This window comes from Hermetia illucens, chromosome 3 (assembly GCF_905115235.1).
Source record: "Hermetia illucens chromosome 3, iHerIll2.2.curated.20191125, whole genome shotgun sequence".
In the NCBI taxonomy this organism is placed as follows: Eukaryota; Metazoa; Arthropoda; class Insecta; order Diptera; family Stratiomyidae; genus Hermetia; species Hermetia illucens.
Genome location: NC_051851.1, coordinates 44,663,172 through 44,683,571, shown reverse-complemented (window position 1 = coordinate 44,683,571; position 20,400 = coordinate 44,663,172). Strand labels below are relative to the sequence as shown.

Here is a 20,400-nt window from a genome sequence, read left to right as displayed (position 1 = left end):
TTCTAAGTATTTCAACTTGGAATCTGGTATAAAGTAATCTTCCAGGTGCCTCAACTTTGCACAAATAACGGACATTGTTCTAGAAAGCGTATGGAGGTTCCGACGCCGCACAGAGCCTGCAGCAAGTGTCCGCAGAAATCCCTGGCTTCCTCAGGTGATAGTTTAGTCAATAGTGTCCAGTGAGTACTCCCACTAAAATCTCAAGGTTCGTTCTTCTTGATGAGGTTTAAACAGTCCTTTGTGCGCTTCGGTACGTGTCCCCCTATGAGTACCCTGGACTGCTCCATTCCTGGTAGGCTCGGCCTGGATAGTTCCTTCAGCCATTTCTCTTCACTTTTTAATGTCACCGCCACGAACCAGTTTCCGATTCCACAGAAGAGTCCAGGCCAATATACCCCTGCTTCCTTCCTGTTTAGTTCGTCCACAGCTTCCCACTGCCTTTCAACCCAACATGGTCTAAAACCCGAAGTATCCAGATCTTATTGTGCGAGCCGAGCGTATTCTTAAGGCACTCCTATACCAGTTTTTGAGTTCATCTGGTTAGACTTATGGGCCTTGATTGCCAATTGACTGTCGGTCAGAGCAGCGATGTTTTACCTTCTGTAGGTTCGAGGTTGAAGGAGGCATATCGGTCTATGGCGTATATTTCCGCCTGGAATATTTTATCGTGCTTACCCATTAGTTCAAAGTATATTTTCTCTGGACTAATGGACCTCGGCGCCTGCTCCCTCTGCTGTCAGGGATCCATCAGAGTACCAAGTTATCAATTGCTGGTTTAAGTCGGATGTCGCAGCCACGCTCTCCCAATTCGCCCTGTTACTCCAACGTGTTTCCAACTTCTTATCAAAGTGAAACCTCGTTGTCATTTTATCTCCTAGTTTCAATAATACGGGGTATCACCTGGAAAGAATATCAATTTTCCTTCGATTTAGGCAGCTGCCCGCCTCACTGATATCCCCGGCTATTCTGAAGATTTTTGCCTGCATCTTTATGCGCAGATGGGAAAGAAGTTAATCTCAGAAGAACCTCCAGGGATGCCATTGAGAATGTCCTCATTGCCCCACTGATCCACACGCAAACCAGTCTTTGGAGTTTGTGTAACTCCCAAGTGATCAAGCTTACACTTTCTAGTGACTGGTACTATGGCGATTTTGGTTGGATTGATTCGCCGTGTTTTAATTGAATTTTGATTTATTGGGATCGGTTCGCAAACTTGAACGAGTCTGTCGCGAACGAGCTTCCAGCTTCATAAATAGGGACTAACGGTTTCATCCAGGGCAGCGGCAACTCATCAGACGCTGCCCCACCTCTGCCCTGGGAGCAGCGTGACCGAAGGTGGCAACAGGTGGAAAACGCTCCTTTATATATTCCCATTTATTATATCCAAGCTAAACCGCCAATAGTTTGAGCCTAAGCTAAGTTAAAGCTAGATTATTGTTTGGGATAATGAGTGCAGCTTCATGTCGTGTATGTTGCTCTTAGGGAATTGCAGTAGCTCCGAAAATAGACGCTCTTGTTCAAAAATTTGTAATTCGTATAACATGTTGTTGAGATGTTTCGGTTGCCGTTGAAGTGGAAGCAAATACTCGCTTTTTGTCAAATCGTGAAATTTCGCTTTTCGGACGATCTGATCCAGTCATAATTTCGACGTGGGTCTTATTCTTCTTATGTTTCAGCAGAAATAGAGGCTAGTCATCACGAAGGGTATTTTCAGTCCTAGATACCATATGTATGGACCACCAGTTTCAGAGAATGGGTTGTTGAAGTAATTTACACTTTTCAAACCCCCGCACCTCTTTCCTTTCCCCATTTCTTTCCCTGCTTCGAAAAGTTCGTTCGCACGTAGCTTTATTCGGTGAAAAAAAATTTGGACCGATTTTTATGTGTATAGGGACTTATTCTACCCTACCCCACCCCCACGTTCAACATACAGCAATGTACCTCACCGCATTGGGGGTTCACAGTTCCAACTTTTCTACCAAATTTCATGGCAATAGGTTTTCTGAGAAAAATGTGTGTGACAGACAGGCAGAGAGACACTGATGCACAGATTTTAATAAGGTTTCGTTTTAAATAAAATCTTAAAAAAGAGGATTTTGGAACTAGGGACAAATAACCCATGCATGTTGAGAGCTTTTTGCACTTAAAAGGGTATTTCACGATTTTTTCTCTCCAAACTACTTAGTGAAGGAATTCACTAGAGGGGGAAATTAGAAGAGGGTATATGGTACAATGAAAAAAGTAAATGTTCCTGTAATTAAAGTATGATGTACAGCGTATTTTATTTTGCTGGAAGACCAACGAGTTTCGTGGTCCTGGTGATAGGTGATGTGTAAATGGTGTGTTATAGGTGTACTCTAATCGTTTACTTCTTCAACCTAACTCGTCAGGCCGATTTACCATATATTTGAATTAACAAATTCGCAAGGCAGTTTTTTAGCTGTTTTCAGAAGAGGCACTGGTATTGGAAGCTTTAATATTTCCCTAAAAAAGAGGTTCCTTTACACCATTAATTAACCCTAAACATTTAAAGATACTTTTATCTTTAGCTGATTTCATTCACTAACGCTTGAATAGATTTCTGATTTTATTCTTAGACTTCTTACGTCCAATTCAAGTCGTCAATATACGAGTTTTCAATTACACGCACCTTACCTATGGATGCTAGTTACATCAAGCACATGTGCTTGAAGATCTTTGAAAGAATGTTACAAAACCAGGAATGCAACAACAAATTTTAAGTATTCAATTGCAAGCTGATGCATGAGAAACCAGTTTCAGCTAACCAACCTCTAGACCTATTGAACGATTTCTTCCCAGATTTTACCATTTCTCTTCTATCTTGCCCATCAGCATTAGAAACATCTTTTTCTGCTTACTTGCTTTCTTGGTAAGGCGATAAGATTAAATTTCATCAGTTTGTTGCAGCAGTTCAAGACGAGTGCCCTATCGGAAGACGCGATGTTCAACAGGTGGTTAATTCTGTATTTCTCTTTGAGTTTAGTAAGTGTACGTGCTGAAGATATTGGTTCAATTGGTGATGCTTTGGAGATCGGAAATCCTTGCGGCAATTATATTATAACCGTCGAAAGACTCATCGGAGGACCACCTGACAGGGAGAATTATTGGGATGGAACAGTGCATTTGCAGAATCATAAAAATTTAACGGAAGCTGTCGTGACGTTGCAGCTTGCTGCACCAGCAACTGTTATAGTGGTAAGTGCTTATTTCGGATCATTCTGATTTGGAAAATTGTATTGGGATTCAGGTCATATGAGGTGAATAGATTATTGACTTTATGCTAATTTCTCTTATAAGCCATTGAGATTTATAGCTAGCGGCACCTGCTGCATTTATAATGAATAGAGGAAATAATGTGTTGCTCAATATAAGGTGTTCTCCATCAAAATTTCGAGAAGCATGTTTTCTTCTAAATTGCTTATATAGATCTATCATCAAACAAAAAATATTGACTGTAAAGTAATATATCAGCATTCATTGATATAAGAATTTAAAGTAGGTAAGACATATATAAATCAGTTAGTTAGATATTTTTGTTCTTTATTATGAAATTTAATAAAAGACTGATTTTCCCGGCCTTGTGTGCATTTTATGCAGTTTTAGATTTTGATTATGTAACTGAGTTACTAAATTGTTTACATGCGTTCTATGAATTCCTCATAAAATTCATTCATTCTTTGCCTCGAGGGGGGAATAGGAGAGATTCTCTCCACACCCGGAATTTTCTCCGGACACCGATTGAGCAAACTTTAACAAAATCCGATTAATTATGCAATTTTCGAGAGCCCGTATGATGTTCATCTTGGACCCAGGTTTGTTCTCTATGACTCTTCACATTTTACATTACATTACATCTTACTGCATTGTCGTCAAAATGTATTATAAGCACGGCGCGCTGGAACTCCTACTAGCGTGAACAAGTACGAGAAGTGCGGCGTGGCGTCCCTCGTGGCAAAAGGAATTCTAGCATAGCATTACACTGGACAGAAAAGCAGAAACTGTCACAAATAGCCATTATTTTACCACCGTATACCGCACCACGAAAGAGTTTGTAGATGGTTATAAACCATTCGAAGGACCTCTGAAGGACATTAATAGTAAGCTTCTCCCACGATGATCAGCAACAGAAAAAGCACTTCACCGCGACTCTGAATCATGCAGTCTGCGCAGCGTTGTTACTTTGACTCACTCGTAGATTTTGGGACTCTGAGGTTTTCTCAGTGAGTAGGAGAAATGGATAATTGGAAAGATCCCGAAGAAGGGCACACTTCTTGAGAGCAAAAACTAGAGGGGTATTTGCTCTACGCGGAAGTGACATTCAGGAGGAACTAATAGCTCTTATCGGAACGACATAAGACTACACAAAATGTCACTTGCTGCGTCGTAAGAAAATCTCTGTGGAATTTGAAATCAGAGGAATTTGAAAGGGGTTCGCCTATCTTCCAGTACGGTTATATGAGACTTTTATACACTAAAACCATCTCCTTCTCCACTTGCCTCGCGGAACCACCATTAGGGTATAACGTCGCATTTCTGCTCAGCATATTGCCTTCATGAATCGCATTCCAAGTTATTCATGAAGCTAGCATGTGCATTAGGCCCTAGCTAACTTCTGTATGTCGTCGTTTAATCCACTTTCAAGAATCGTTCTCTTTTACCACTTGAGAACTGATTCATTATTAACATGCCGACGATATTTTGGCGACTGCATATATTGTGTCATAGAATGGTCAAACCTGGCATAGATGTCGATAGGGACCATGCGAGCTCCAATATTTTTCTTATAATGCCAAGGCCCAAATAGGAGCCGCACAGAGCAAACCTGGACTACACTCGAGATAAGGAGCCGATGGCTTTGCCTTGGGCCATTTATAGTTGTTAACATGCTCGTCAGCAGTGTACTCACTTCAGATGCTTTTGTTGCTAGAATCTCAAGGTGAGGCTTGAAGTTTAATTTCTGGTCAATGATGACCCCTAGATATTTGAGCGCCCTAGTGCCCTCTGAGTTCTGGCTTAAGAAAATACTCAAAGTCCTCCCTCCTTGTCGTAAGAGGTGACTAAAAGGGATAGAAATTCGTAGACTAACAATCTGCAAGTTTTGAAACTTTATTGCTACAACGCCTCATATAAAGGCTGACCCCACTCTATCGAAAATGGACTATAAATGGTTTCTAGAATGTGCGCACGCTACTCGACAACTGGAGCGATGTGTAACGATATAAGCTGAAAATTCTAGGTCTAGGCGAAATGAAGTCATAAGACTGTGGAGGGTGCTACTCTCCCGAGCCGAGTGGTAGCAAATGTCGCAAGGCGTGCTCTCTTGACCTGGGGGCCGGTGTCTGACAGATTTCGGACTACAAAATCCCGGTCTTGATTAAGAACCGTCATAATTGCACAGCGTCACGGTGACTTCTGATATAGTGAATGCTTTCTATGAGCAATTACACACAGTTCGACAGAAGCTTCTCAAAAGTTGACATTGTGCCATAAGGTCATTTGGGTTTCAACTGACCGACACCGTACGGCAATCAGATTGGCCACTTTGTGTTCAACAGTAGATTTAGAAGTTTTCTCCTAGATGTGCTTAACAAGAGACACTGGCCTTGGAAAGGATCACCATCTGATGGTCGTTTACCTTCGCTTGAATGTTGCTTCTGCCACTTTTCGCAGAGTTAGAGAGTTGCGACCCCAAGGTTAAAACATGGATCGCTTATATGATACAGCTGTCACTCGACAGTGAAAGAGATACTTTACTAACCATACTGCTCACTGTTGAATCGTCGAATCACAATGATAAACGGAAGGAATTAAAGGCTCTATTGATCCCTGTTAGTGATGGCGTGCGTGATGCGCTCGAACTCCTTCCTCCTCTTTTGGATGAAAGAAAAGAATGGAACCCGTTTTTTGAATTACAATTGGGAATTATTTGCGTCCCCCTGCAGTCGCAAAGATAATAGCTAAATATTCCTGGAATGCATCAAAGAATTGCTCCGAATCCTCCTGCAAACACCACATCAATGCTCTTCAGATCATTTTGGAATATTGCGCGGAGTTTAGATCTTTGCTTTGCATGCTCTTACTTTATTTCGAGAGAAACATTCCGGAGAAACTAATAGCTATTCTCTGGGTGACATATTATGGCGCAAAATATCACGTGCTGCATCGAGGTAAAATCTCGTAGGAATTGAAGGTCCGAGGTGGCTCGATATCGATATTATTTTTTCTTGTTATCGGTGAAGTTTTTCATACCGTCTTGTCCGGAGGGTGGCATCCATGGCATCTTCATCCTCAACTACGCTGATGACATCTGTTTGACCTCCCACTGATTCCTGGACCTTGGCAGAATGACTCTGGATTTGGAAAGAGAGGCAAATAGGGTTAAACTGAAGATAAATACCAATAAAATTAAGATTCTCTCGCTATATGCATTACTGGGAGAGCATCGTTGATCAATTTGTGTATCTAGGAAGCGTCGTTTCTGCTGGCGTTGGCACCGAACTAGATGTCGCCCGACGCATTATCAGCGCTTAATCGCTGGCTTGCTGTTGCATTCCAGGCTACACCATACAGTGGAACCCACTCTTTCAAGAAGGCCGATTGATCCACTCGCCAATGGCAAGTAGGAGGACTGCGGGCATTTCAGGATGTCCTGGGCTGAACTGAAACGCATTACAGGTAACGGCGGAGGTGTCGTTGACGCGCTATACCCCACTAAGAGGTAAATGGGAACGATGTATACATATGTGAATATGCGGATTCCTCACTTATGCCGATCTTTATGGAGGTCTCCGTTCTCCGTTTGTGCCACGATAGTCACACCGATGTTATGTGCAAAGTCGATAACGGTCATTCCATTGAGAAGCTGTAACACCAAAATACCGTTACACCTTTTATGCGCAGAAGCGGATCCAGGGCGGATTTTTGTGGGACCCCATAAGTTGTCCGATATGTTTTAAGTTCACCATAGCAGACGAACATTTCACTCATAGCAGGGGAATCGTAGGCATAAGGTCATCAAATGTAGAAACGCTGATGTCCTACTGGGGCGTCCACCTCTCCTCCTAATAATACATAGTGTCGGGAGTCATACAGACAGTGTGAGTCTGAAAGTAGTCTGAGTTCCGAAACCTAATCTGCTCAGAACTTTACAAAGTTTTCTGTTATCTTCATCCGCCTTTTCTTCCTTTGGGATGCATGTTCGAGTTTCGTTCATAATTGCGCGTTCCTTAATCTTGGAAACAATTCCTGGCTGTGTCTGGTTCTGTTGGTACCTAAGAGTAGTCGAACATTTTTGAAATGAAAAGTGATAAAAAAAAACAATTTTTTTATTTTCCACCAGAGCGAGCTTATGATAAAACTAACTTACCTAACCGTTTCTTAAGGGGACTTTTCATAGTCAGCATTATTTTTGTTTATTAGTTCGATGAAATGTGGTAATAAGAATCATCAGTTTCCGAGGAATACATGAGGACTGGCAAAATCATAGTTTTGTACAGTAAGAGCTTTGACCCTATGGTGAGACGTTTCGAGCGGAACAGTCTTTGTCAGCTGAAATAGGCTCTGTTGGCTGACAACAACCGTACGCGGATTTCATCATCGTAGCTGTTATCGTTTGTGATTTTGGACCTTAGATAGGAGAAATTATCAACGGTCTCAAAGTTGTAGTCTCCTATCTTTATTCTTCCCATTTGACCAGAGCCGTTTGATGTGGTTGGTTAGTTAGTTTTCCGTGCTGACGTTGCCACCATATATTTGTCTTGCCTCCATTGATGTGCAGCCAGAGCCCGGGGGCATCCCCGCTCGCCCGAGTTCGTGATAAGTCTCTGCACGTGCTCGCGTTTTTATGCAGCATTACTCGGTATGCAACATTCTTTCGTTCCAATGCTAGCTTACATTCATCGTCAAACTAGCTGTTCCGACTCTTTTTGGGGCTGGTTGCAAGTGTGTTTGTGGCCGTATTTATGATAACGTTCTTCAGGTAATTGTGAAGATCATTTGTTGATGCTTCATCTCTAGGATCTCTGTTGACTGCGATTATTGCGGCATCCATTTCTGGGTGGTGTTGTTATTCGAGCTCGGAGCGCCATGCCAACGAGATAGTGATTCGAGTCTATATTGGTCCCCGTATATATTCTGACATTCATCAAGGCTGAGAGGTGGCGGCGTTCGATCAGCACGTGGTCAATTTGGTTGAAAGTGGTCCCTTCTGGAGAGGCTCACGTAAGTTTGTGGACCGCTTTCCGCCCAAACCAGGTACTTCCAACAGCCATTTCGTGTGACACTGCTATTTGAATGATCCGCAGTCCGTTATCATTTGTGTTTTAGTGTAAACTATGGGAGCCAACGTATCGCCTGAATACGGGTTCTTTCGGTTCGGCTGTTAATATCTCCAAGTATGATTTTGATATCGTATCTGGGACAGGCTTCGAGGGTTCGTTCTACTGGCTCGTAGAAGGTATCCTTTTCCGACTCTGCAGTCTCCTATGTAGAGGCGTGAACGTTAATGAGGCTTATATTTCTAAATTTGCCTTGCAAGCGCAGAGTGCATAGCCGTTTGCTTATGTTTTCAAAGCCGATAACAGTAGGTTTCATTTTTTGCTGACTAAGAAACCTACTCCGAGCACATCGTTCTTTGTTAAGTTTAAGTTTAAGGAGATTCGCTATAATCAAATTTTATCAAAAAAGTTTTTTTTATATGTTGGCTTACGCACTTTTCAGTCCAATTGTTATATAGAGTATTAAAACCTTAAAATAACCTTCATGCAGATATCTGCTTTAATAAAGGTAATAATAGTATATTTCTAAATTTCTGGTAAATGGAGTGAAAAACCCCCTTAAGTTTATGCTAGAATCATAAAATACAGTAATATGAGTTATGATATAAAACATGATACTGTCCATAAACATGGCAAGTTAAGTATAAATGAGACAGAATTTCACTCAAATATATAAAAAATATACAAAATCCTTCGTGCCTGAGGCGTCTAGCTTCCGGTTTTCCGAATTCTTTTATTTTATTCTCTAGACCTGTTAAAGACAAAAAACTGCGTTTAAACTAAACGAGGTTTCACGTTCCAAATAGTCGGAAACATTTTTTGCGATTTTGAACGCGTTTATCCCGAAACAACGTTTTTTAAAACTTTTCCTCATTTTTCTTACGAACTACTGGATCGATTTTAATCATTTTTAATCATGATCGTAGTACTCGTCCTTCTGGTCCGAACTATGATTTCCGAGATTCGTTGACATTAAGTCCCTTTTTTCGATGTTTTTAAATTTAATTTCTTCAAAAGCTTCCAAAACTCAATTTTTTAATCTTCTAGTTCCATCCATAGCTGCGCATGTTCTAAACAAAATTGTGTTTACACTTTTTTCTTCGAGTTCACAGTTGGTAAAAAATGCAAGATAAGGTGAATTATGGGTAAAAAAAGGCAGTTTCATCATCAAATACAACCCTGTGTACAACAACATGGATATCAACCGCATAAAATCACAATTTTAGAAATATTGCTGATTGCACTCTGAGTCTGAAAGGTCCCCTTAAACTATTTTCAGAAGTAATCCATCAGTTTCTGCTACGGAATCGCTTTCATCGCTAGATGTTCACTTCTTGCGTGTAAATTGTTTGCATCTTCTCATAATGCTATCTTCATCTGACCACAAAGTAGTAAAAATTCTTTCATGCACCTTGTTCGTGAGATACTTAACCGAAACATTGCAATTACCTTTGAATTATAGATATTCCATCAATCTTATTTATTCGAAAACTGGAAAAGATACTACGGGCCGCTAGCTATCTGCCGCTCATCTGAAATATGCACCTTTCACGTAAATTTAGACAAAATCTCTTCATTCTACATCACACCACAGACAACCGTTTTAATTATTATGGTACAAAGAATAATGATAATGGCTTACCGCAAATTGAACTATTTTAGAAGAAATGCATGGTATCTCAGGCATCCATCAATAACGAGGAAAGTATGTTATGAGAAGAATATCTCAAAAGTTGTTACTTTATTGTAAACAATATGTATTATCCGCACATGTATGTACACACGTGCACATATACTTACCTGTATACAATTTACTTAATAGTAAAAGCATACGTTCACTCCAAATTTGGCTTATGAAGTACAGAAAGGTAATCTGTGGAAGGTTCCGTCAAAATAAACTGGATGAGAATGAAATTTTGAATAGTGTTACCTGAGAACGTGAAAATCTATAAAACCTTTGTGTGATTACACATGTAGTTCTGGTTCGCAGTCCAAACATGAATCGTGTAGAATATGTTTACGATAGCCTGCCAGATTTAGAATACGTTTGAGATGTTCCATTCTCGTACAAATTATAGTTAATTGAGCGAAATTGTGGTAAATGAAATGAAGATAATTACGGGAATCTAATACCATACTAGCATTGGCTTGTACTGGCTCGCATATATTTAGGGCAACCTTAATTTATGTTGAACGTAGGAGATAGCTTCCCGCCAAGAAAAGTTCTTAGAAAATATGGGGCAAAAATTTAGATGATTTCATTTCAATTTAAGTGGCAAATGACCAGGTTTTGCTTCTATATACTACCACATAGCGTATTATGAGTAGTATCTTTATCTCTCAGTAGTGGTTTGTTCTTCTGTGGATCCTCTGTCACTTCATAATGGAGAAGTCCGTGTAAATGCCTTATAAGTGACTCTGGATTTCATGACGCCTATTATCTTCCTTAGTGCGTGGGGTAAATAGGCAAACTGGTCTTTCTGCCCAAAGTTCCATGAGTATTCGCCTATTATAATCTGGTCCCTGATAGCAGTAGTTTTTATGCGTAGGTTACTCATTTTGTTTTTGACACGTCGCCCATACGTCATGTGAGCGAAAAGGCAGACGGCAACAGGTGCCATGGGGGAAAACGGTTTGGAGTACGCAATGAGTGTGCCGAGCGTATAGTCGATTTTGCGGACACTCATGACCTTGTGAATACATGGTTGATCAAACGACTGTCTCATCCTCCTACATTTTATACCGGGAACAGTAAAACACAAATCGACTATACCCTATAAGCTCCTCCTCGGACACGACCTTGTCATGATGGGGGAGTTTGTGATAATTTACTACTACACTAAGGGTGTTCAAAAACACATGAAGATGGAAACAAAGGATTGTAACTTTCCAATTAGCAAGAGTCACAGACTTCGAATCCACCCGCGACTTTGAGAAATCAGGTCGTGGCCGAGGCATGAATTTTGGAGGCCTCACCTAATTTGAATCTCTGGAAGACAGACTCTCCATTTCAGTGGAAAACCTACACCCGGTGTCTACGGCGCGGTCAGTCAGGAAAGATAGTTCAGGAAGAGGAACCTTAAACCTGACTACGCAAATTAGAAGGGACTACAGGTTGCTTGTTAGAACCTTCTCCTCCGCCCGCGTACCCGAAAAAACGGAAGAAAGGGAAGCTGGTAATGTGGACGCAACTGATCTAATGTCGGTATGTGAAAACAGATCCATGTAGCCCGGTCACCGTGAACCTGAGAGGGCTCCTAGTCGACGAAAACGGAAGGCACTGTGAAAGAAGGTAAAATTTCTAGGTAATGAGGATATAGACGTTGCTACATGGGCGGCGGTTTTCATATTATACTGCACTTATGGCTTTAAACATCAGAGTTAGTCAAATCAACCTGCAGCATGCTAAAGCTTTTTCCTATCCACTGGCGGTAAGGCTGGCAAAGTTGCATTGTCATATATTTCTGGTTCAAGAGCCATGGGTTCGTTTTAACAGTGGTATTGGATCAGTCAACATCGAGGGCCCGCGTTCTGATATCAAAATTGTTAGAGGCAACTATACTGAGACAATTCTGTTCCCAGGACCTTGTTGCGGTCAACTTACAATACCAATACCAGTAGCAAATACAATCCAAGAATCTGTTTGATTTTATCACTTCAGCTGGTCTGATGACCGCGAACACTCCCAGCACCACATCCACAGCTCTGAATGCATTACTCAATTTCCAGTCCTTGTTTAGTCAGGGCACTGCAATGATAGGAGCTCATAGACTAATTCGATTCGATCTATGGGAAAATAATGGACATGGGGAGTACAGAGCATTGGGAGAACTAACTCTAGTTTTCGCAATGCCTTCCGATTCTCAGGTCTGTCAGGTCAGATCTGTTTTGTAGAAAATATAATATTATCTATATTTTATATCTGAAATGAAGAGAGACTGGGAAGAACCAGAAGAATGCGTGTCAGGATATACTGTCGTCTTCCACACCGATGGCTTAAAAATAGAAAATGGTTCTGGAGCAGAAGTCTACCTCTCGAATAAAGGCGAGTAGTGGGCTGTTCCTTTCGAACAATACACCATGGTCTTTCAGGCTGAAATGTATGCAATCCTAACGGCGGCAACCGGGATGACTGACGAGTGTTTGAAGGGCAGCCGCATCGCAATCTGTAGCGATAGTTAAGCTGCATTGAGGACGTTGAGTAGTAAGTAGTCAAAAATCGCTCAGGAATGTAGAAACCGATTGAACTCTGTTTCTAGATTCAATACGGTGGAATTACTCTGGGAAGCTCGTCATTGTGGTGTAGGGGGAAATAGAATCTTGGAGGCCTTAGCAAAAGAAGCTTCAACTTTTCTCATGTCCGGAGCGGATCCAGCGGTTGGGGTGATTAGCTGATACTGCTATCAAAAACTGGGAACAAGTTTCCCATAATGACAGGTGGCGAAGCTTTAATGCTGTTAGATATACCAAACTTTTCTGTCAGAACCAAATAAACATAGTGCAAAGTTTATCCTGTCGAAAGCTATAATTCACAATTATCCAAGATGATACGTGTTCATCCTGTAATGAGGAGGCTGAATCCACGGAGCTCACTCACATATGTGATACCAACTACTGACACAATGCACGCTGTACAGTTACTCATGGAGAAACTCCGGGAGAAGCATAACCCTCTTTACATTGCATTCTGAATTTCTGCGGTTTGCTCTGCGACAGGTTTACCACGATTCAAAAAGTAAAGTGCGAAGTGTGGCGAGTATATCAAAACCGCCTTCTTACCACTCCTCTTTCTTTTTGTTATGGACTCTGTCACGCAAGACATCCAACGGTCAGCGCCCAAATAATGTTTTCTTGTGTCTTTTGTACTTGAACAACTTATTCAAAAATGGACCAATCGCCTTATTCAATACCGTTTCAGATTGAATCTGAATAAAACAGAATTTTTGATGACGGATCCGCATGAAACAGGCACTAACACTGTCATCGTTAGTGACCTGTCCAGAACTGGGTGATTTAAATATCTTGGATCAATGCCATCAGTCAATGGTGAACTGCGTTGTGAAATTGCTTTATGCATTAGGGCAATCTGGATGAAGTGGCGCTCCACAACAAGTGGTTTTTGTGATCGACGTATCAACGAACCAATCAAATCCAAAATTTACCAGTGTCGTCCACTATGTCGCTCTTTATAATTCTGAGTGTTGGCCTACTATAAAAGACAATGAACGGCATCTCACGGTTATGGAGACGAAGACATTACGTTGAACGAGTGGCGTAACACGCCATGATCAATGATGATGTTCGCGATCGATATGGGGTTGCACCGATCGGGGAAAAATTGTGAGAGAGATGGCTTTTGATGGTATGTTGAAGAAATTGGCGCGAACGAGAAGCTACTTGCCAAGATTTATCTAAACATAAAGTCGGTGAGAAAAAATCAGCCGAAACAACGGTGGCTTAATATACTGAATGGTGCGCCGAAAGTCTCACGAATGCATGAAGATCACGCTTTTGACAGAATAAAGTGGAGCAACCAACGGGAGTCCGACTTCATTTTTAGCTATTTTCAATTTTTGGTATGATTCTTTCGCAAATTTCGCACCTTCGTCGTTTTTCAATATGCCAGAACAGTGCTTTACTCTCCCCTCAGGCGTAACCTTTCCTTTTGGTATGGAGAGGTATCCATTCAGAAGGTGAGTTCGGAAATTGGTGAAGAGTCTAATTAACTGTTTTTAAGGGAAGCGTTTTACCTTTTCCACGGGAGAGTTTTTATTTTTAAATAGTATGGACAACATCCTCCAAACTTAAGTAATTAATTGTTTTGCCTACCGAATCTTCGGTAGAAATTTACTTTACCGCGTTTACTGTGTATCTGTATATTCACATCGCATATATTTATATATTCATCACATTCAGTCTTCACATATTTTAGATATCAAATATTAACTTTATTTCAACCAAGTCGGGACACCTGAAATTTGGCGATTCTGGTATGAAAGGTTTTGTGGTTTTTATCTAAGAAGAGAAAGGTACAAGAAGCCTTGATCCGCAAGGGAGTGGGAAACACCCTGGCATTCTGGATAAGCAAAATATTAAGAAATAGACAAATAGAAGTACCGACAGGTATAAAATCTACTGTCATGAATATTACTGAAGGTTGTGTATAGAGCGGGGTACTATCACTGCTTATGTGGGGTATGATAGTGGACGAACTCCTGGACTAGCTAACAAATAGTGGAATACAGGTTCAGGGTTAAGCGGACGACATTGTTTGACTGTTAGGATATCCTATGTCATATAATCTAAATTGGATTGAAGGTTATTAGTGCCTGGTGTAGGAAGGCGCGGCTGTGTATCAACCCAGCTAAAACGACCATAGTCCCATTCACTAGGAAACGTAAGCCTGATCACCAGAGAGCCATAAGATTACAAGACATGGAGGTGAAACGAGAAACAGTGGTCAAATATTTGGGAATTACGCTAGAGCAAAAATTATTCTGGAAGACGCATGTCGGAAACACTTAGCGGAAAGCTATAAGGGCTCCGATGATTTGCAGGTCTATGGCAGGAAAAAAATAGGGTTACACCCGAGGATACTATGAATACACACTGCAATAGTCATGCCAATGATTCCTATGGCGCGGTAATCTGGGCAGAGAGGATTGAACACACAACCTGCAAAGACTGGCTTGCGTGTTTATCAGTGGTCAACGAGGAGGCACTTCTGGGGGTAACCCCCTCTCCATCTGGACTTATATTTAGGGTCTGCACATTTCAACACATAGCCCGACTATGTGTCCAGTGGTTCAGTACTTGAAGTACGAGTCAGAATGGCTTATCTTCGAACCCTGCCCGATCGCTCCTATCTTTGTTTCCGTACAACCCCAACAAGACTTCTAAACTTGCCAGGTGCGACTTCTACTTAGAAACCACGTCTGGGTGATACAGTTTCGATGCTTCCTCTACCTCGTTTTTATCAAACCTGGGTTCGAGGCAAATTGCTCTGGGCTGGGTCGTAGAAAGTATTCTGTGGCTTCTCGTTTCAGGTTCGATGGATAAAAGAGTGGTTTTGTTGCGGATTTCATAAGGAGCTGAATTGTACATGATATGCTGATGATAAGAGCTTTTGGCATTGGTTTGTATCTCCTAATTTCCTCTGGTGCGATTGTTGCTCATGACTTGGTGATCATGGTCGTTATCCTCTGGTTTCCGCTGTTCTTTCCGTATTTTCACGTTTTTCCGGTGCTGGTTAGTCACATTTAGTTACGGTCTCACTGAATTCTCCTTCTTTGGTTATTGGCAGTAGACCTTCATTGGCTTCTCCTCGTTTTTTTCTTTATCAGCTGCTTGTTCTTTCTCTCTCTCTCCCCCCACTTTAAATAGGTGGGTTATACAGTTACTTGCTTTTTTCCTCACAACTTTTAAAGAAGCTTATTTGGGGTGTGATATTGTCTAGGAGTTTACTTTTAACATCCAGGGTTACATTCTACTGCACAATTGTAGTAGCCTTCAGTATTTTTAACACCGCTCGGCACTTATTGAGCTGCCTCTCTCCCTCTGCATTCATTTCTCAAATGATTCATATTTTTTCTTCCCACAGTTCTTTTTTAACTTTAGGCGTTACTTTCCACCAGTTCCTGTCCCCTTCTCCAGTGGGACCATGAAGCTCGCTTTGAAAACGGGCGGCGTTGGAGGTTGCTGTAGCTTTTTTCAAAGGCGTTAATGGCAAAATTTACAATATCAATTTCGAGGCACGATTTTCGTGGTATATTGCCCTTTGTTTTAATTGGTTAGAATTAACGGTAGGATTTATCAGTTTTGTTATAAGGTACGCTAAAAGCGCCGTGCGGTCATAGTTATTTTGTGTCGTAGTTGCTGTTGCCGCAATGTGTTGTTGTTGTTAACATTGCTTTATGAGTCCTAGCTGGAAGCCGCTTCCACCACAGCCACTTTTGTTGACCTCTTATCACCTATACACCAAAGAGGGTTATGCATGAGTAGACCCAAACCCATGTAAGAGTTTGTATTCGGAGCCAAGATTTGGTGATTGGAATCCGTCTCAACTGACCATACTCTACCAATTTAATGGTGTCATAGCTTTGAATGCACTTGCAGCTCTTCCAAGGTTATCTTCAGGAAGCCCGTGCAATGCTGGGTGGACATCATCAGTATTCATATTAATTCACCACTAGGCTAGTTAGTTGCTATTTAGGACCATCATCTGGGAGGTGTGAATCGGCCTGGCTTGAAAATAAACAAGCATCATTGGTGCTGTGTGTCTGAGCCCATTTATAAGACTCCACTCCCGGCTTAAACAGCGACTAAAGGGTTCGATAACGACTTATCATAATTAATGCATAAAACTGAAAATTCGTGAATTTGCAGTTGTGGGACTATATAATCAAAAATCTAAATCAACACAGGCTATATGATGCGCAATATCTACTATTTATTTTCATTCAAAATTATTGCTACTATTTTAAAGCGGTCAAACTATGTTGAGTGTAGTAAAGACTATAAGGGTATAATGACGCATAAGGATAATTTGGATAATTGAAAGGCAATATTCCACTATAAGCAAGTGGTATTGGTCGGAAACGGTTGTCGATTAGTGGTGGGGCTACTTCATATGGACGCTCGACGACAATACTACCACCCCCAATATGATCATTCCTGACAAGGGTTGAACTAACAACAGGCCCTGAACGCAAACTTATGGATGACCCACTCGTTGCTACGAGGAGGCATCCCAAGATGGCAAAGCAGATCATAAAAATCTATAAATTGAATGTCGTTAATAATATGATTTGCATAAGTTGCATATAAATTACTTACCTTCATGATGAGACTAGGAGCTTTCTTTTGATATATCTTGACAAAAGAACTGAGAATATCTGCATAGGTTGTACTTGGTTGTCGATTCTTATATACAAAATTTTAAAAGCATGAAAGATCACATTTTACATCCAAACTAAAAAAATATTACTAATTACGAGTGCCCAGAGGGTATATTTTCTTTGTACCAACACACTAATTACCAAACAACATGTAAAAGAAATTAGACTTTACACTAATAATTGTATTATAATTGCATCAAGTTTATACAGAAGAAAAAAAAACATAAAACGAACTAGTTTCTTTGTTTATACTAATAGATAAAATGTTACATCAGTTGATAATTTAGGGCAATAAGCAGGTAGCCGGAAGGGAAATATTTTCCTGAGATGGTATATGAATCAGTAGCCCTCATAAAAAATAAGTTACTTAGAAGTTAGCTTTATCAATAATTTCTATATTTTTTCAGGATGAGAAAGATGGCATCCTACATACTCAAAGTAATCCGTACAACATTACATTTTTCAAAACGAAGGATGACACCTTCAACGCAAAGTTCCATGTACGAGCTTTGAATGGAGAAGTCTTCCCACATTTGAAAGGGTTATTGCTGAATGGCGTTGATATTTGTCCCAACTTACAGGAGGTAATTGGCGAAAAAAAATATTCAAAGTTAACTTCTTTAGTTGTTTCTTTATTTGCTTTCGATTTCAGGGATCCCCAGCAGCAGAGCAAGATGAAGCCGAAAACCCTATTGCTGAGAATTCGCCCGATGGAACCAATTGTGGACGTATCGCTAAAGGAATTTCCTTTGATGATATTTGGTTTATTTCGGTTTACTATATTAATGACAATACTACAACATTCAAATGTGGAGGCGTATATATAGCTCCGAAGCATGTCCTGACAACAGGGAATTGCGTTACCAACAATGGACTCCCGATTGACCCGGATAATTTAAGAGTTCAAGTCTCATTTTTGAAGGACCATGTTCATGCTCGCAACTACAGTGTTGACTTCATCCGAATACATGAGAAGTTCAATCACTTAAATGGTACAAACGATATTGCTATCATGCAAATAAGTTTAATTGAAGACATCGATAAAATCGTTCCCCCGGTTTGTCTTTGGAATGGAGTCGGTGGAAGCGAAAAAGCTGCAGTCACGGCTAATTTGCAATTGGTCACAAGAAATCAACATTCAGAGGAAGTTACAAAAACCGATGTATCTATTGTCAGCTCATATGACTGCCAGCAAGAATCTGAATCCATTACTCCTTCCACCCTCTGCGGGGAATTTCAAGACAATTTAGAGATTTGCTCAGAGAATAATGGAGGTGGATTATTTGTAAGAAAAAATGATGTTACTTTCCTACGTGGATTACTATCAGTAAACGGATATCAAGAAGAATCAAAAAATTGTGAAAGTAGAAATAGAAATATATTTGTAGACGTAGGGAAATATGTAGACTGGATTCGTGATAATACTCAATAAATTAAAACTTTACTCATATAAATTTCAACCGACTGCTATCAAATACCTTTTCCAGCTATCCCACTGTTTTAGATTAAGGTTAAAAATAAATTATTTATTAGGAAAAAGGAAATGAAATTTGAGCTACCTAAATAAATATCGCTAAAAACGCATAACGTTTTGGTTGCATGTCGAGAATTCCTAATGCGCTTTAATGAAATGCGTGTCTAATTTCAGAAATTCGCATATATTAAAACTGCTGCCCAAAAATAGATTTGAATAAATTTGTAGAAAGAAAACCAAACAAAACGTTTCATTGACGTAATAATAAAGATTGGCTTAATTTTTTGTTATTATATGATTCAATAATTTAATAGAAATTTATGTTTAGGTAATTTTTTACATATTTACATGCTGAAATGACACATTTATTGATGTTTTCCTTTTATTAGCTTTAAGTTTTGGTAACGGAAACTTCCTACATTGAATTGAAACAGATTCTAACTATAACCTTAAAATTATTAGCATTATTAGAAAAAATACATATTTATTTATTATTTATGTTCATATACGCATAAGCAATAAATAGATAAAATATTTATATACTTTAAGGATTATATTTATTGTGACTGAACAAACAAAATAAAGAAGTTGAGAAAACAATACAGTAGACTCCCTTTTAACTGGCTACCTTGGGACCAGAGACTGGCCAGTTGACGAAATGGCCGGTTAATACGATGTGCAGGCATTTTCGTGAGAAAAGTTAAGTATTTCCAATTGTATATATACATACACATTTATATATATGGATATGCATGCATATATGTACAGATAGATATATATTAATTAAGCACATGGAATATACAGTTGAAAAACTACATATTTATTTTTATATTTAAATATTTTACAAACTTTTTTCAAAAAATCTGTGACTTTCTTCTGTTTCTTGACCTTAAGTGAATTTTTAAATGCTATATCTTTCTATATTTTTATAACCAAGACGTCTATTGAAGATGAACCAAATTGCTGTTCAATATATTTCAATGCCACCTCCGTTGCAGCCATCGGTTCGGTATGGCCGATCTTTTCCTCTCCTTCAACATTATCATCATCAGTCTCCTGGTCCTTATTTTCATAGGGCTCTTCTTGTGCTTCCAGCGTAATTATTTCATCGTCTGTCAAAAATTTAACTTCGTCGTCACAGTTTTTGATCCATCTTCGGATAACGTTTGGAAATCTTGAAAAATTGTGGTAGAATTATCTTCTTCGTGTGATTGTTGATTACACTCAACAAGCTCCTCAATGTTGCCCAAAAGTTTTCGCCAAAATTTACCGAATGTAGAAGCAGAAATTTCTTGGAAAGCGCAAGCTAACATGTAAATTACGTCCTTTAAGTTAATTTTTTTTGATGATATCAATAAGATTGGGATCTTCACTTTCTGTACGTTGAAAAATTTTGGACAGTAATTTACGTGTGACGTCTTTTCAAACTTTCAATCACCCCTTGATCCATCGATTGCGCCAAACTTGTCACATTAGGAGGAAGAAAGGTAATTTTTATGTCATCTGTCTCACATGTTAGGTTTCCAGGATGAGTTGGAGCATTATCCAGCAGTAGGACTGCTTTACTGGGAAGATTTGTGCTCTTAAGATGGCACTTTACCCTCGGAGTGAAATCAAGCGCAAACCATTCTTTGAATAAATCAGTGTTCATCAATGCTGATTTTCGTTATTTGTAGAATACGGAGAGGAACAATGGATGAAAATTTTTAAACGCACGGGGTTTAGCGGGCTT

At 39.9% G+C, this 20,400-nt stretch overlaps 2 protein-coding genes across 2 annotated transcripts; one reads left to right on the top strand and one right to left on the bottom strand.

The window, feature by feature from the left end:
• Nucleotides 1–2,898: 2,898 nt before the first annotated feature.
• Nucleotides 2,899–19,185, top strand: LOC119653177 (chymotrypsin-C-like). Its single transcript, XM_038057729.1, has 3 exons — nt 2,899–3,216; nt 17,602–17,778; nt 17,847–19,185. The coding sequence occupies exons 1-3, from the start codon at nt 2,962–2,964 to the stop codon at nt 18,624–18,626; spliced, it is 1,212 nt and encodes a 403-aa protein (XP_037913657.1). The 5' UTR covers nt 2,899–2,961; the 3' UTR covers nt 18,627–19,185.
• LOC119653178 lies at nt 16,725–17,183 on the bottom strand. Its single transcript, XM_038057730.1, has 2 exons — nt 17,133–17,183; nt 16,725–17,074 (listed from the first exon to the last, which is right to left on the bottom strand). Exons 1-2 carry the CDS (start codon nt 17,136–17,138, stop codon nt 16,772–16,774), a joined length of 309 nt encoding a protein of 102 aa, XP_037913658.1. The 5' UTR covers nt 17,139–17,183; the 3' UTR covers nt 16,725–16,771.
• Nucleotides 19,186–20,400: the final 1,215 nt, after the last annotated feature.

Coding starts and splice junctions, on each gene's coding strand:
- LOC119653177 (XM_038057729.1), top strand. CDS start 2,962: ATGTTCAACAGGTGGTTAATTCTGTATTTCTCTTTGAGTTTAGTAAGT. Junction 3,217..17,601: donor CACCAGCAACTGTTATAGTG/GTAAGTGCTTAT, acceptor ATATTTTTTCAG/GATGAGAAAGATGGCATCCT. Junction 17,779..17,846: donor TTTGTCCCAACTTACAGGAG/GTAATTGGCGAA, acceptor TTTCGATTTCAG/GGATCCCCAGCAGCAGAGCA.